The following is an 18,152-nucleotide window of genomic DNA, read 5'->3' on the forward strand; positions in this document are numbered from 1 at the left end:
AATGTTCTACATATACTATTTCATTTGAAACAGAAGCTATTATCTCCGTTTAACAAACAGAAAGAATGACAAAGGGTCCAATGCTTGTTGAAGGCCACAAAGCTAGTAAACGGTGGAACTAGGATGTGCACCAGGCAATTAAATTCAGAACCCAAGGTCTTCATCACTACACTGTATTGCCTCCATGTGTACTGATGAAATGTGAGCTGCAGAACAACATATAGAGTAGGACTGCATCATGTACTGAGCGTGTGCTATGGACCAGGCACTTTTATAAATATTTCACCTGTACTAATTTAATCTTCATTACATCTCTATGAAACAGATATTCTAATTGCCATTTTACCAGTGAAAAAACTAGGGTGCAGAGAAGTTAGATATAAGATGCCCAATATCACACAGTTATAAGTGGTATAGAGTCTGTGTTTGAATCCAGGCAGCGTGGCTTCAAAGCCCATGTGCTTAACTTCTCTGCTATAACTGACTTTTTCTCCCTTTTAATTAGCTTAATACATGTAATGATGTTTGTGGAAAAGGATATAAGTCAAACTGTTCATAGTGGTTTCCTCTGGGAGGAGGGTGGCAGGTAGAGGGTAAAGGGGAAATTTTACCTTTTACTTCCTATATTTCTATACAGTTTGAATACTTCTACAAGGAATATATATTCATGCATTATTTGCGCAATTGAAAAATAAATAATTCTTATACATGAAAGGACAAGAAAAAATTATACAGCCTTCTTTATAAATGAAATCACAAGTGTTTGCCACATTTGTTAGAATGATTTCAAACCAAAATACAAATTGCCAAACTAGACTGAGCCAAATTTCTACCTAGTTGATACTTTTGGCTAATTATCAATACAGCTTTTATTTTACAAATTATTATTCCAAAGTAATTATCACAAACATCCCATGCAATAGGTTTATTATAATTCTGTGTGCCATACCAATCAATTTATTTTAGCTTGTCAAAGATATGTTCTTGTAAGAAATACTATATTAATTTAGCTTGAATTCAAAGAAATGGATCACAGCAAAATGAGGAAATAATATCTCAATCTCACACAGGTTGCCAGACAGATAATAAAAACCATTGTAAAAAAACAAGTTTTCTACCACTGTCACCACAAAGGAATATTAAAAGAAAATGGAGATCTCAAGTTGTTTCTAACTGAACTCCTTCATTAGTCACAGCCTATCTTTTTTGCCTCAGTCACCCCTGTATCCAGCTTATCCGAATCCTAGCAGTCCCCCATCCTAATAACCTCTGCTTTTCTCTAGGCATTTTGTTCTTGGATTGCTGCAGCCACTTCCAACATTGCCCCTTTTCAAATCCACTAGATGTGTTAGATCCACCTTTTGCCCAAACCTGCTAAATCTTTCAATAACTTCTAATTATCCATTGATTAACAATAATAATGATTTATTGAGTGTCATATAAGTCAAAGGTGGTCTTAGGTAACATCTGTGCTTATGTAGTCCTGACAGTAAATCTGCAAGTTATAATTTTGCGCATATTTGCAAAACAGGAAACAGCCTCAAAAAGACAAAAAAAAATTCAAAATCTAACGAGAACCCTGAATGTCTATGTTCTTTTCTTTGTTTACTTTTTCAGCTTTTATTCCTGCACTTGCTCCTAAAGCTCCAATTACCATGTTACTTCCTGACTGTTCCTTCTACCTAAAAGTCCTTTATTCTTCTTATTTCTTGGCAGACTATACATTCTTCAGGTTTCTAGTTTGCTCTCAGTTCTTAAGCACCTAGTCTGGTTAAGATTTTTCTAACATTGCATTTACCTTATCTTATTGGTTATCACTCTGTGAGTTCCTTGAAGGTAAAATGCTTTTTCTTACTCATATTGATGTGTTTGTTCCCAAGCAGAATAAAGAGTCTGACACTCACTATCATGAATTATAATTATCATTTTCTAAACTACTTGTACATGTTGGACCATGTGCCTAACACTTTTACATACTGAATTTATTTAATCTTACGTATGGTGATGCTATCTGATAGGCATCAATAGAGAAACTGACATTAAAAAAGAGATAATTTGCCCACGATCCATAACTATCAAGTTGTAGGGCCATGGAATCCAAATTTGCCTAACACAAAAGCTGGTGTTATGGTTCTTTGACCTTCCCTCTTAATTCCTATTGCCAATTTTTGGCAAACCTCTAAAATCCTAAAATGTTATCGCTATATTCAACTGCCGGAAAAGGTTAAAAGTTAGAAATAAAAGGTGGAATAATGCGCTATGAATGTATTCAAGAGGAAGCTGACGTTACAGTGCAAGTCATCATCTTACACAGGGAACAGAGGAAGTGCAGTGAGAGTCAGGAACTATTGCACTCACAATTGCGAAAACCAAAAAGTCAACTCCCAGAAGGAATGGGTGCTCTTCAAACCTCAGTCCTCAAAAAGGCAGGAGTACTAGAGAAGGGAAGGAGGCACCTCTCTGGGCTAAGAGGAAAAGTAACAAAGATTGCTGTGGAAGTCCAGTCCCATCCAGATCAACACTGGCAACATTTGTTCTGTCCCTAGAAGTCTAGGCAACGCAAGTTTTAATTCATCTCTTTCTCTTCGTTTGTGCCATTGTATTTTAGCCATTTTCTCCCTCAGGGGTCTCGGCCCTTCATTTACAGCTGCGGTTGCAGGGAGATGCGAAAATGGGCAGCAGTAATGTAGAGACCGTTTGCTCTTCCCGTTCCTCCTGGCCTGGGCCTCACAGAAGAGAGAAAAGAGGGGTTAACTGGTGTTTATGGCCCGTGGGAATTCAGACCCTTCCCCCCACCCCCAGGCCGGTGGAGGTTACTGATTACTTGCCAAGAGGCCCCGTATTTCCGGAATGGGCTCTCACCTGCGCCTGAAAGGCCCTACATTCCCAGCCAATCCTGAGCGCAGTGGCTGCCGGCCCTTAGCAACGGCCCTGAGGAAGGGCAGGCTCAAGACTTCGCAGAACGTTCCCGAGACATTGAAGTGACTTACTGCGGTTTACTTCCACAAAGTAGCCTCAGAGTGGAAACAATGAGCTCCATTAAAGTCTATTATTCCAGCGTATCAGGGTCTAGGGAGGTGAGTGGAAAGAAAAGAGTCTTAGCCTGGGGGGAAAAAAACCTAGAGTGAAGATACACTAACTGGGGATTTAAGGATTGTGCTAACATTACCATGCTCTTCCTGCCTTTCATTCTTCAGCTTCCTCCTCTCTAGGTTTTCTGGGGTGGGACGTGCGGGGGCGGGCAGGGCCTCAGACAATGTGGTTAATGCCCTCACACAGGTTGGGCTCTGGGGCCTGGTAGATTTGGAAGGTTCCAGTGTCCCAAACTCAACCAGATTAACGGCTTCCAATTTTGTGGATGTTTCCAATGGAAGTGATAAAGAACCATATTTAGAATGGGAGATGAGAAAGATAAAGATCCCTGCTTGGTATGGGAGAGGAAAACTGACCAAAACCTTCAGAAGACTGGGTAACCCCCAAAAGGTAAACTTAATTTTTAAGAGGGTGTATTTGCATAGAGCACATAATTTATTTTTTAATTTAAAAAGGTTTGTTAAATTTATTGGGGTGACATTGGTTAATAAGGTCATATTAAGTTTCAAGTGTTCATTTCTATGACACATGGTCTGTGTGCCCACCACCCAAAGTCAAATCATCTTCTATCACCATATATTTGGCTGTCTTTAACCTATACAACCCCCCATCCCTTCCCCCTCCCCCCAACCAGCATATTGTTGTCTGTGGCCCGTTTCAGCTTTGTATTGTAAATGTGAATGAAATCATATGGTTCTTAGCTATTTCTGACTGACTTATTCTCTTAGCATGATATTCTCAAGATTGGTCCATGTCACAAATGGCAGTATTTCATTTTTTCTTGTGTTTGAGTAGTAGTCCATTTCTTAACTGAGCGTAGATGAATTATTGTGACCAGGATATAGGAATATTGTAGAACAGTGCCTTCCAAAATCAATATATTGCCAACCACACATGCCATTTCAAATTTTCTAGTAGCCACTTAAAAGAGAGATGAAATTAATTTACTTTATTTTATACAAAACATACAAAATGTTATCACTGCAGCATATAAGCATTCTAAAATGTACATGTTATATATTCTTTTTTCACACCAAGTCCTCAAATTCCAGTATGTATTTTGCACTTATAGTATATTGTATTTTGGACTAGCCATACTTCAAGTGATCAGTAGTTACATGTGATTAGTGGTTAATACATTAAACAACTCAGTTATAGAAGGACCATTATATGGTTAAGGACATCATTGGACAAAGTTTTTGGAGAAGCATGAAAATTGAAGGATTTGGAATTGATTATAAATGATTGATAAACATCACATTCCTGCTGTCACATACTATGATAGGTACATGGAGGAATCAGAATTGATCTAAGCCTAGAAAGAATGCATTGCTTTTGCATAAAGCCTTGTCAGAAAGATTAGGGGTTTTGCCTGAGTACTATGAATAGCAAGGAGCAGTTTGAAAAGGAAAACTATAGACAATCTGACTCCTTTTTTTTTTAACGTTGTGATTTATGTTATTGAACGTGGTACTACAAGTCTGTAAGAGGGAATTAATTTGAACCACTAAAAACCACAGTGGAGGTAGCAGAAGACTTACTACCCACCTGTTGGTCTGTCCCTGAAACTGTAATGTAAAAATCATCTGCAGGACTTAAAACGTTCCTAGAAGTCACTGATAGAGAATCTAATACTGTGGTTTCGGAGTGGGGCAAGGCTGATGCTACTGGTCTTATGAACCACAGTCAAACTAGCATTGGTCTAAGCAACTCTTTTTAATAGGTTCTTCTGAAAAGGTTTTGAAAAACCACTACAAAAGTTTGACTTAAGTCATAGACACCATGCTTTTGCAATTTTAAAAACTAATGTGACTCAGAAAGTGGAAATGTTTCAGTTTGGAATTTCAAAAATTTCTGAGCTCTGAAATATAGGCAGAGGTTTCTGACAAACATTTATAACCCACTAGAGATTTTCAGTCTCCACTGACACCTTGCTAAAATCATTTGTACACACATTAAACATATTCATATGTTATATATACTCTATGTATGTGATGTAGATATATATAAAATTATATAACTTTTGTTCCTCAAAGAAATCTCATGTCATTAGAAGCTTTTTTCTTCCATAGCATAATGGACAGGGAAAATAAAAATGAAACATAATACCTTGGGATCAGTTGATTAACACCTTTCTATCACTTTACACCTTCATCCAGGTGAAGCAGAGACAGGAAGACGTTATCAGAATTTTAGATGCTTACAAAATAAATTACGAATTAATAGATATTTCTATCAGTTTGAAAAAACTTCAACAAATGAGGAGGAAGGTTTCCAGCCCTAAGGCTCTACCACCTCAGATATTCAATGGCCAAGAATATTGTGGAGTAAGTGTAAATGTGAATTCTTATTTATTTATTTATTTATTTATTTATGTATAGATTTTATTTATTTATCTTTAGAGGGAAAGGGGAGGAGAAAGGAAGAGAAATATCAACGTATGGTTGCCTCTTGTGCATCCCCTACTGGGAACTGGCCTAAAACCCAGGCATGTGCCCTGACTAGGAATCAAACTGTGAGCATGTGGTTCGCAGGCCACGCTCAATCCACCGAGCTATACCAGCCAGGGTCTTATTTTATTTTTATGTTACATCTTTTTTTTAAGATTTTATTTATTTATCTTTAGAGGTGCAGGGAAGGAGAGAAGGAGAGGAGGAGAGAAACATCAATGTACGGCTGCCTCTCGTGCATCCCCCACTGGGAACTGGCCTGCAACCCAGGCATGTGCCCTGACTGGGAATCGAACCACAATCCTTTGGTTCTCAGGCCCATGCTCAATCTATTGAGCTACACCAGCCAGGGCTATTTTTATGTTACCTCTTAAGGTCACATATTGTATGTGGGGAAATAATACATGTATGAAGTACGATGGTCAGGTTTCTCCATTCAGAATAGAAGCCTGAAGACAAAGCAATTTGTATTTTAGTACAAGAAGACTATCATAAAAGAAGCTATGTCATGATGCTTGTTGGGGAATGCTTATACAGTACTTCTCATTATATGTTATAGTATGAACTTCTGATACTCTGGGGGAATTTTTTTTTATCTAACTTAGCTGGCAGAAGCTTGAGAAAACCAGGCAAGATAATTAGGGAATTTACCTAGACACTTGAGTTTAATGAGTTCATAAATGAGAATTTTTAGCATTGATATTACAAATTAATTTTGATTCCTTTTAGGATTTTGAAATGTTTCACAAGGCAAAGGAAAACAAAGAGATTCTCAAGTTCCTGAAGATGGAATAAACGGGCAGTAATGACACAAAAAAGGTTTACTGACATGGATCTGTATATATTTCTTTGTACATCTGTTACTTTTCATTATAACAATAAAAAGCTTTCATTGAAATTAACTGCTACCTAGATTAAGTTGTATTTGTTAAGAGGTAGGGCTTTACCATTTCAGATCAGATTGGGCGTGTTCAGGGTGGTTTGGCCATACACAGGCTTTGGCATTTCAATCATGCATTAAAATCATTTATTTATTACACTGTGAATATTTTATAAAGCTGTGTGAAAAGGAAAACATTGTTTATTATCCATCCTTAAGTCAGTAGTAGTTGCCAATTTATAAGCAAGAAATGGACTTTTAGTGCAATTTTCCATTTATTTTGAGCTTTATTTTTTTCAAATGTTTCTTACCATGTTTGACAAAGGCTTACAATCTGTACTGGGGCTTTTAAAAAAGAAAAAAGCAAATAATTGGACCCCATTCCAAGTCCTCCTAAATGGAAATGAGGGAGAATAGAAATCTGTGTTTTTAACAAACTCCCCTGGAGCTCTCTTTTTCTACATTTCAGTCTGGAAACCAGTAGCAATTTTAGGTCACATCTCCCTGGACCTCCAGCTCTGCTATAAAATGGTAGTCTTCTTCCAAACCTATTTTTACTCCTGTGGTTCCTGTCTTATCAAATGGCAACTCCATTCAGTCAAACTCCGACTCAGAAACCTGGACATTATCCTTAATATTGCCTACTCCCTCACATCCATATGCAATCAGTCACCAATCCCAGTCACCCCACATCCTGCAGCTTTCCAGCTATTGCCTTTGCTCATGTCCTCACCATTTCTGCCTGTACTTTTGTAATAACATCCTATTTCTAGTTTTACTATTTTAATATCTGCCCCCTTCATTGCTGCTAAATCAGAATTTTTCAGTCTTGACTGAACCATAGAATCATCTGAGGAACTGTAAAAATACATGTCTGGATCCCGTCTTTAATGATTCTACCTACAACTATACTTGGGAACAATAGCATTAAAGGGATCTTTCTAAAACATAAGTTTACGTATATGTAGCCAGCAGCATAAAGTTTCTCACTAAGAAAAGCACATCTCGCAGAATCATCTGGAGAACATAATAAATATGCAGATTCCTGAGCCCTGCCCCAGAACTCTAAAATTGGGGCAAAGATATTTAAAGTTTAAATGAACAGCTCCAGATGACACACTCATTTCTGAGAAGTGTTAAAATCTAAACTTCATACTTCTTCTGTTTCTATTTTGTTCATTAGTATATCTTACTCATTAGATTCCACATATAGTATCTGTCTTTCTCTAACTGGCTTATTTCACTTAATATAATGACCTGTAGGTCCATCCATGCTGTCACAAAAAGTAAGATTTCCCTTTTTATGGCTGCGTAGTATTCCACTGTATAAATGTACTACAGATTTTTATCTGCTCTCTACTAATGGGCACTTGGGCTGTTTCCAGATCTTGGCTATTGTAAATAACACTCCTATGAACATAGGGGTGCATATATTCTTTCAAACTAGTGTTTCAGGTTATTTAGGATATATTCCCAGAAGTAGGATTGCTGGGTCAAAAAGTAGTTCCACTTTTAATTTTTGAGGAGACTCCATACTGTTTTCCACAGCATTCCTGCCAACAGTGCATGAAGTTTCCCTTTTTCCCACATCCTTGCCAGCACTTGTTTATTGATTGATTGATGGTAACCATTCACTCATTATGGTTTTAATTTGCATATCTCTGATAATTAGTGATGTTGAGTATCTTTTCTTATGTTTATAGGCCATTTCTTATGTGTATGTCCTCTTTGGAGGAGGGTGTATTCAGGTCCTTTGGTCATTTTTTAATTGGATTATTTTTTATGGTGTTGTTTTATGAGTTCTTTATAAGTTTTGGTATGAAACCCTTATCAGATCTTTTGGGAAATATGTCCTCTCATTCAATAGGCTGTCTTCTCACTTTGTTTGATGGTTTCTTTTGCTATGCAAAAACTTTTTAGTTTGATGTAGTTACATTTGTTTATTTTTTAAATTTTTTTGAAAGATTTTATTTATTTATTTTTAGAGAGAGGGGAAGGGAAGGAGAAACAGAGGGACAGAAACATCAGTACATGGTTGCCTCTCACATGCCCCCTACTGGAGACCTGGCCTGCATCCAGGCTTGTGCCCCAACTGGGAATTTAACTGGTGACCTTTTGGTTCACAGGCTGGCTCTCAATCCATTGAGCCACAACAGCCAGGGCTGTTTAACTTTTTAAGAACCTGCCAAACAGTTCCCAAAAATGGTTGTACTGTTTTACATTCCCAACAGCAGTGTAAGACAGTTCCAGATCCTCCATGTATGATCTGGCATAATCAGCCTTTTGATTGTAAAGATTGAATAGGTGTGCATTCTTCTAATGTCTAATGATATAGAACATCTTTTTATATGCCACTCACATTTTTTCTGTGGGGGAAATGCCTGCTCAGGTCTGTCTCCAATTTTTTATTGAGTTGTCTTGTTTCCTCATTATTAAAAGTTCTTGCCCTGGCTGGTGATTGCATAGGGCCTAGGGAGAAGGGGATGGGGAATAACTGCTAATTAATACAAAGTTTATTTTTTGGGTGTTGAAATATTCTAAACTTAAATTGTGATAGTTACACAACTCACAATATATTAAAAGTCTTCAGTTGTACACTATAAATGGGAAAACTTTAAGGTATGTGAATTATAGTTCAATGAAGATGTTAAAAAGGAAATTACATTAAAATAAACTTTGTATAAACAGTATGGTTAATCTTTTGGTAGAAATTAAATTTTTGCCTAATGAAAGGAGATGACTGATAATATTCAAAGATGAGGTAGAGAGATTGGGGTGGAAAATTGGAAGATTCAAATTAAAGAAATGTGAAGGTTCAAATGGAAAGTTATACTGAAATTTATTTATTTATTTAAAAATTTTATTTAGTTATTTTTCAAGTACAGTTTTTTGTCTATTTCTCCCATCCCGCCCCCCCCACCCCGTGCTCCCCACCTCCCTCCCATTTCCACCCCCCTTAGTTCTCATCCCTGTGTCCTTCCTATTTTTTCCTCCAAATCCCTCCCCTTTTTCCCCCCTTAAATTCCCTTCCCTCTCCCCTCTGGTCACTGTCCCCTTGTTCTCTATTTCAGTGTCTTTGTTTTTTTTTTTTCTGCTTGCTTGATACCAATTTATTTTACTCAGACAAAACATGAACACCAATCTTTCTATATTTTCAACATCCACAGCTGAGTAATAAAATCCATGTGAACCTTTCTTGTTTCTTTTGCTGAATTAATGGAATATATGTAGTGAAACCTGTCTCCACAAAATTCACTGTATTTAGACTTTTCAAGTAAGTAAGTAACAATCTGTTTCAAAATTATTTCTCCTGTACAGTCAGATTCCCAGAGGAGTGTTGGCACTTAACAATACAGTCAACAACCAATTTTCATTGTTTGGTGAAAATGAAAATCTTCCTAAAGGTCATGTTCTTTAAGGGCAATTAACCTCAAAAAAAGGAAAATAAAGTATTAGCAGATCTCAGCCCTGGCTGGTGTGGCTCAGTGGATTGAGTGCCAGCCTGCAAACCAAAGGGTTGCTGGTTCGGTTTCCAGTCAGGGCACATGCCTGGGTTGTGAGCCAGGTCCCCGGTGGGAGGCACACAAGAGGCAACCACACACTGATGTTTCTCTCCCTCTTTCCCTTTGTCCTGTCTCCTCTCTCTAAAAATGAAGAAATAAAATCTTTAAAACATGTATTAGCAGGTCTGAGCTACAAACAGAAAGATGCCAAAAGTAATACAAGTAGCAGCAGTTATATTTTCCAGGGAAATTCTGTGAAAATTCTTTATAAAACTCACCTTAATATTCAGAACTTCACTTCATTTTATTATATCTACCAAACATATAATACTCAGCTGAAAACATATGTCGATTTAGGAAGACTCAATTCAACCTTTTACTTTAAATATACATATGTTAATTGTAAGGTATAGTTTAGTAGACATTAAACATCTCAAAAAGGTCATCTATTTTTGAAGGGTGTTTTTGACAGTGTTAACTTAGTGGATACCAAAATAAAAGTAAAAATGTCCACATAGATTATTGCAAGTAGCATCATCAGCATTTAATAAAGCTCAGGAAAAAATATTGACCAATTTTTTACACATTTTTCCAGAATCTATTACAAAGCACCCTGTTTTCTCTAGAGTTCTCCAGAGCATAATTTTGTACACAAAACAATGGAATATTTCTTTGACTTCAGTGTATATTGCAAAATTCAGGAGCCTAAACAGAAAATTTAGAAATTCCATTTAAATCGTTTTCTTTGTTATTATCTCTTTTATCCTTCTTTACTCTCTGAAAACAATATGCATTACTCATCTAAAATTACTAGTAAACTCTTTAGAATCTCCAGGAACACATAACTTATATTTCCTAAAAGTACAGAGTTTATTTTAAAGCATCATGTTGAGTTTCAATCTCAGTAATCAAAGCCATGTCTTCATTATGTGCTGATTTTACCAAAGATCACGGACTTGAATACATCACATATGATATGATAATGTAATTTAAACAGGTGTTTTATTAATAAGGTTGTATGGAACTAAAGTACAATATGCATATCATCTGGGTGAGTGATTAAGGCCATAATATACCTTGTCTTCTTAAAAGGTTTTAGAATTAACATTTTAAAAAATGACCTTTTTATCTGATACTTGCACTATTCACTGGAATAGAGGCAATGAAAATATTCTCTTTACCTAAATTAATATATTCATACCATATATGGCCATGCTGAAATAAAAAGATCAAATATCTGAGAGACATTGACACTTGTGATCACAATTTGCTTTAAAAGGGGGAAACCACTAAGATATTTTTGGCAAAGACTTCTCCCAAATAGTCTCGGACAATGAATGCAGACCTATTTTATAACAGTTAACTAAAAGTCTGAGGTCTTTACAAAAAGGGTGCCACTTTAAATGTACTTACCATCCCACTTCTATAATATACATAAGCACCCTGGGCCAAGCAACTTCGAAACATGATTGCATCATAGCTGTGTAGTTAAGCAAGAAACATGTAAACTGAATGCGTCTTTTGTGTGTGTTGGGGGGATCATCTCTTCTGATCACTGAAATATGCAATGAAAGGCTACACTTAGAAGCCTAGAAAACCTGTGGTTCAGTACACAGAAGTTTCAACTACAAAAGAATGGGAATGTTATAGTTACTATAGGAAATTACAATGTCTGCCATATCATAAACATTACCTGCAACTACATTTTAGTCACAATAATGTCACATCAAAAAGGTACATGTTTTTGTTCACTAAAATTAATGAGGCAATTTGGAAACAAAAGACAGATTATTTCCCTCTCCTTTTTAAATTCTTCAACGTAGAGCTACAGATACACTTAAGCTGCAATATTAATACTAACAAAGTACACAAGTGTTTGCTTTTTAAAATCATTGCAGTATATAAAATGCCTTGGCAGATAACAAAACTATTCCATGACAGCTACTTAAAATTTTACGTTCATCTGGCATTCTCCTCATCATAGCATTCACATTTAATTATGTATTCATTTTGATTGTTTGCATGCAAAAACACCAACTAATCTATTATTTCAACACTAGCCTATTTCTTTTGAAGCCAAGATAATTCTGCTATTTTATATAAAAAAAAAAAAACAATGGAGACTCCTTTTCCGGGATGCTTAAGGCAGAATGTTTAAGGTTCATGCTTGCTGCTTTGCCTGAGCTTCAGCTTCCTGAAATGAAAAAACAAACAACATGGTTAGATTTAAATATCACAAAGCAGACACCCATATGTATTTTAATTGGACTATATTAGCTTAAAGTACTAAGAATAGTGAAAAGCAGAAAGTGGCCCTCAGAAATGACCGTCCTACCCGGGACATGAATCATCCTTTGTGCAACGTATCTAAACTATATACTGTATAGCTCGGTAGTCACTTAGTAGCTGTCCCAATTATCGGATCAACTACCTTACTGTTGTCCAGCTTGTGTCAACAGGAATGAAGTCCGCCTACATTTTTAAAGTATATTTTATTGATTATGCTATTACAGTTGTCCCATTACTCCCCTTTATTACCCTCCGCCCTGCACCCCCTCTCCCACCTGCATTCCCACCCACTTAGTTCATGTTTATGGGTTGTACATATAAGTTCTTTGGCTTCTCCATTTCACATTCTATTCTTTTTTTTAAGATTTTATTTATTTATTTTTAGAGAGAGGGGAAGTGAAGGAGAAAGACAGGGAGAGAAACATCCATATGTGGTTGCCCCTTGCCCATCCCCTACTGGGGACCTGGCCTGCAATCCAGTCATGTGCCCTGACTTGGAATCGAAGTGGCAACCCTTTGCTTCACAGGCCAGCACTTAATCCACTGAGCCACAACAGCCAGAGCTCCCAAAGTATTCTTAACTTCCCCCTGTCTGTTTTGTACCTACCAATTATGCTTCTTATTCCCTGTACCCCCCCAATTCTTCCCTCTGTGCCTCCCTGCTGATAACCCTCCATGTGATCTCCATCAATTTCTGTGATTCTGTTCCTGTTCTGTTTGCTTAGTTTTTGTTTAAGACCTCCTACTATTACTTGAAGGAGAGGCTGTCATTGTCTCAGGAAACAGACTATTGTTCCTTTCCTACTTCCTAAAAATACGTACTGACGTGAATGACTTAACATGGGTTTTACTAACTTATTTAAATAAAAATGCCTTACCTAACATTTCTTATGACTTAAATAAGTAATTTTAAGCAAGTTTGGTGAGGAAGCAGAATTTCATAGTGAGTCAGATAACCATGCTAGTAAATGGTTTGTAGTGAAAACACAAACAACAATAACACAGACTCTCAAAACTGGAGAAGGGGATGGAATTCAATGAAACTGTTTAACATAAAATTAGTTCCTAATAGCAAAATGTAAACTGATAGAACAGGGGACATATTCTGATCAAGCCAGACAATGTGGAGAAGACCTGTGGTAAAAGCCAAAGAAGCATTTAAAGTCCATGGCGCTGAGACATTTCATTATACAGGCAATTTAATTTTTGATTCTTTTCTTTATGTGGTCTCCATGGGAACACCGCCACTTGAAAAATTAATTTGTTGTTGGCAGAGAAAAAGCCCCAAATTTAGCCAGCAATTTAGCAACCAGTTTTGAAACTCAAATGCTCTCAGTGAATTTGAATAGATGACTGTAACATTTGCCTCACACAAAGACGATAAATGGCTGCCTGAGAAGATTACTATGAACTAAGATGCTTTGTGTCAATGTAGAACTGTAAAAGACAGCTAGAATAACAGAGTCTTTAAAATACTTACCACCTATTTGCAAATGGGTCAATCAGAAATTTGCTGCCTTTAATAGCTTGATAGAGAAGTCACTGTATTTACCTCTTACTCACATACTTATGTATTTCATTATGTGGATCTGACTGTCCTACTAGGGGTGAAGTGCACGCAGACAAGGGAAATTTTCTTTGTTATATTGCAAGACCTCTGGCTTAACATGAATACTTAATAAAGGTGGAAATCTTACTGATTTGAAAACTTAGCATAAATAAAGTGGCTTCTGAAGCAGGAAAAATCATACCTTTGAACCAGGTGGGGCTGTCAAGCCTAAAAAGGCATACACTGCATTATTTTCTCTGGCTTCAAAGAAGGCATCATAGTCCTTGGTGGGGGGAAAAGGCAAAAAAAAAATTAGTGATATGCAATCAAATAAAGGAAAGAAAATGAGGACATTTATTTAAAATAGCTTGACTAGTCAATCTCCTTGGTAGCAGGAGTCCCACTAAGTTCCATTGGATCTCATTTAATGTACGTTAGGAGATAAGGGGTTCTGTGGGGCAGGAACAGCAAAATGGCTTATTCCACATCACATAGAATTAAATATATCTCTGGACAACCAGCTTTCTCCACAGCCCAAAGCAGCCAACTATTTGCCAGTGAGATGCTGCATGGTCTGGCAGGGGTTTGTTCCAGTTTCCCATTATTTCTCTTCCATTGTTATTAGAGTAAAGGTGTCATCAGAACCTATGGTCACTCAGATATTAGGTGGATATAACCAAGACCATAAGAATAGTAAATCTGTACTGCGTTTGAAGGAAGACAATATGATTTTCAAGAACTATGACCAGAAGAGCAAGTGTTATTAAAAGGCTTCTATCCAGAGAATCAAAAAAGCCTTACATTACTAAAGTTGGTTGGGCTTTCTTTCCACTTTTATCTTCTAAGGCACAGGTGGCAAACACAAGGCCCTCCACCTTGTTTTATCCAGCCTCGGCGCCTTGTTTCTACCCAGTGGCAGGTGCCGAGCTCCTTGCCCCTAGTGAAGGAGTAGTTACATGTATACAGTCCTAAAGTTACACTCTGCCCCTTGAAGGCAACTGCAATGCTGATGTGGTCCCCAGTGAAAATGAGTTTGACACCCCTGCTCTAAGCCATTAAGTAGGCTCCAAAAGTAGCAAGCATAATTGCTTAAATTTGATTATGATAATCAATAGCCCACCTGCTTTGAAAACACCACCATGATTTATATCTGGCCTTAGTTTGCTTGATTTAAAACAGACAGATTTAGATAAAATTCAGATAAATTTTAATCAGATAAAATTTAGCCAGCACTTTAGCAACCAGTTTTGAAACTGAAATGCTCTCAGTGAATTTTAATAGATGACTGTAACATTTGCTCTAATAAAATCAGATTTATTTAGAGGTAGAAAGAACTCATAATTTGCTCACACCTGGAGGATCTAGAGGTATGAATTTTAGAGCCTCTCAAGCTACTGGTGACCGACTGCACCCCCAAAAACATCAGAATTCCTCTCTTATTTATAGATTCTTTTTTAACAGAGTCAGAACTGTTTAGCCTCACTGAAATCTCCACAAGTATTGGCGCAAAGTATCTTTTTGTGTGCCCTAGATGCTGACAAAGGAGGAATAACCCCTAAACAACATGGAAGCATATATGAGTAGCTTCCTATCCTCTTTCAGCTCACTGTTCAAAAAAGTAAAACTAACTGGATCTTGATACCAGTTCCATACTGAGAGACACATGGTCTATAAGCTCCTCAAGGTAAATAAACAATATAGGTCATGTTTATCTATACCCAACCACTTGGAAGTAACCTCAAAATGCTAGTTTCAAAAATCCAACAGTCATACAAGAGACATTTCTAACTAATAGTAAGACAACAAAAACAACACATGTCAGTCTTTAAATCCATGTGAAAGAAAAAAAGGACCTCAGCTTTATTGAAATCTGAATTAAAAAACTATGAACCACAGCCCTGGCTGGTGGGACTCAGTGGATTGAGTGCTGGCCCATGAACCAAACGGTCACCAGTTCGATTCCCAGTCAGGGCACATGCTTGGGTTGCAGGCCAGATCCCCACTAGGGGACACATGAGAGGCAGCCACACATTGATGTTTCTCTCTCCCTTTTTCCCTCCCTTCCCCTCTCTCTGAAAATAAATAAAATATTTTTAAATAATAAAAAATATAAGCAACAATTAAAATTTTAAAAATAGAAAAATTTCTTGCATTCCATGATGAATAAAGCACAACCAGGCCTGGGGCAGGGGGGAAGTGGTATGTAAGGGACTCTGTCTTTGTTTCAAGTGTTTTAGAATCAAAATATATGATCATTTATTGGCCTTGGACTCAGCAAACATAAACAGGTTTGTGACTGGGAGAAAAGATTAGTTTTTCAATTAACCCAGATAAATAATTAAATCCACAAATATGTATTGAGCAACCACTACATTCCAATCACTGTTCTTGGTGATAAGAATACAAGAGTAAACAAAACAGACTGACACAGTCTGCTTCTTAAATAGGAATTGTCTTGGGAAAAAGGTAAAGATAATTTATTTATGCCTCTGAGATTGCAATAACATTAATCCAGAATGTATTCTACTATATAGTGGTATCATATTATTTGTCCTTTCATGGAAATGTATTTTACTTCTTCATATACATAGCATAAGGTCTTTTGGAACAAGCATTACTTTATAAATTTTGGATCTTCTATATCAGAGCCTCACATGTGTAGGGAGTGTAGTTGTTTCAGTCACATTCCAGTCTGGAAATAAAAACCTCAGCCACCATGAGTGTTTCTCAACAGGAGGTAATTTTTCTCACAGGAACATCTGGCAAAGTCTGAAGATATGTTTGGTTTTTCACAACTGGGAGAGTGCTACTGGTATTCCAAGATAGAATCCAGGGGTGCTACTAAACATCCTATAATGTACAGGGCAACCACCCACAAGAAAGAACTGTCCAACTGAAGATGTCAGTATTATCAAGGTGGAGGAGCCTTGAGAGAGTTTAAATGGGGAATTTCAGATTAAGAGCTACTTCCAAAAGATTAAAAAGCTGCAAGTCAACCAAGTGATGGTGAGGCAACCCAGCCAGAGATTAGTAAAAGCAGGAAGCTGCTACCAGATCTAGGGTAGAAGGAAAAAGTGGAGAAGACGGTATCACAGGAACCAGGAACTGGGGAACCTGGTAGAGCTGCTACCAAAGGAGATTCAACCACTGTCATGGACCCTCCAGATAGAAAGGAGGGGCAAACTTTGCCTTTCCTCTTCTACTGTTGTCTACTCCTCCAACCAGCACGCCCTATTATCAGCCAAACCTAATAGGCAGCCACCTGGCAATGAAGATTAGGAAACGTCATTTGCTGAGGTCAGACCCCCCACAATACATAATGGAGCCAGAAAAGAATGAAAACAGGAACTTTGAGTAAATGGGGAAATGAATAATACAGTGATTTAATAGAAGGAGTAATACCTTCAGAGTAAGAGAGATCTAGGTTTAAATTCTAGGTGCATCACTTAATTGTGTGATTAGAAAGTCAGTTAAACTCTTGTAGGCCTCAATTTCTTCATCTATTTAAAGTAAGGATAACTATACCTACCTCATGACATTAGCATGAGAACTGACTGACATAATGCACATAAAACATGTATCACAATAGCTGACATGTAATATGTTTTGTATGAATGGTTGCTATATATTCTTCTAAGTTCCTGTATAGAGACAAATCTTCATTCTTACTGTTATTGAACTCCTAACTCAGTGCCTGGCAGAGCAAACACTCAATGTTTATTTGTGTGGTTGAGTCTCACCTCCTACCCCTTCCTTTCCATTTTCCCATTTCTCAGTGATACTTGCTTTATTTCTATAGCATATTGCATTCCCTTGCAGTGTGATTTCCAAAGGAGAAATAAGCCAAATAAATACTGTTTCTCAAAGTTACCCTTATAATCCAAACTGTGTTTGTTTTCTATAGTCAAACAAATTCAAATATCTGCTTTAAAAGAGACAGAGGTTAAAACAATGTATGCTGGCTTAGGTTGGACTGTATGAACTCTGAGGCCTCTTCCAACCTCTCCGATTCACCAATTTTCAGAAATTTCAAGTATAGAGGAAAGAAGGTTTCACTATCTAAATGGAGAGCATAATTGCCTTTTCCTTATCTGCAGAGGACATCTTTACATGTTGGCGTGTCTGTAGCAACAGATGAAATTTTCAGGCTCTCCTCCTTGGAACTGGCAAATTCAATCCACAGACTTTTGTGCCAATGAACTTCTCAAACTTTCTATACCTGTCCCTTAGATGCTTTAAATTGGTACATGAAAAAATCCCCACCAAAAAGTGTCCGTCTCACTCCCTTATAAACCTATGAGCTGGAAGATTTTGATGGCTGGCTCTGAAAACATTTGTTCCTCAGCCATGCTAATTCTGCAAATACAGCAATACAAACAATTCTTTAC

The 18,152-nt window shown here is 37.2% G+C and overlaps 2 protein-coding genes across 2 annotated transcripts in view; one reads left to right on the forward strand and one right to left on the reverse strand.

Annotated features, from left to right (window-relative positions):
- Nucleotides 1-2,902: 2,902 nt before the first annotated feature.
- LOC119057659 (SH3 domain-binding glutamic acid-rich-like protein 3) lies at nt 2,903-6,440 on the forward strand. The gene is made up of 3 exons (XM_037156541.2): nt 2,903-3,077; nt 5,253-5,420; nt 6,273-6,440. The coding sequence occupies exons 1-3, from the start codon at nt 3,030-3,032 to the stop codon at nt 6,336-6,338; spliced, it is 282 nt and encodes a 93-aa protein (XP_037012436.1). The 5' UTR covers nt 2,903-3,029; the 3' UTR covers nt 6,339-6,440.
- A 5,308-nt stretch (nt 6,441-11,748) lies between these two features.
- Nucleotides 11,749-18,152, reverse strand: part of SH3BGRL (SH3 domain binding glutamate rich protein like) — a 56,878-nt gene continuing 50,474 nt past the window's right edge. The window contains exons 3-4 of the mRNA XM_037156540.2: nt 13,967-14,047; nt 11,749-12,120 (exon numbers count right to left, since the gene is read on the reverse strand). Coding sequence (XP_037012435.1) covers nt 12,088-12,120; nt 13,967-14,047 — 114 coding nt within the window. The 3' untranslated portion in view covers nt 11,749-12,087. The remainder of the gene's footprint in view (nt 12,121-13,966; nt 14,048-18,152) is intronic.

The sequence above is a fragment of the Artibeus jamaicensis genome, unplaced genomic scaffold (assembly GCF_021234435.1).
Source record: "Artibeus jamaicensis isolate MK-2021 breed Jamaican fruit bat unplaced genomic scaffold, CSHL_Jam_final contig_241, whole genome shotgun sequence".
Lineage (NCBI taxonomy): Eukaryota > Metazoa > Chordata > Mammalia > Chiroptera > Phyllostomidae > Artibeus > Artibeus jamaicensis.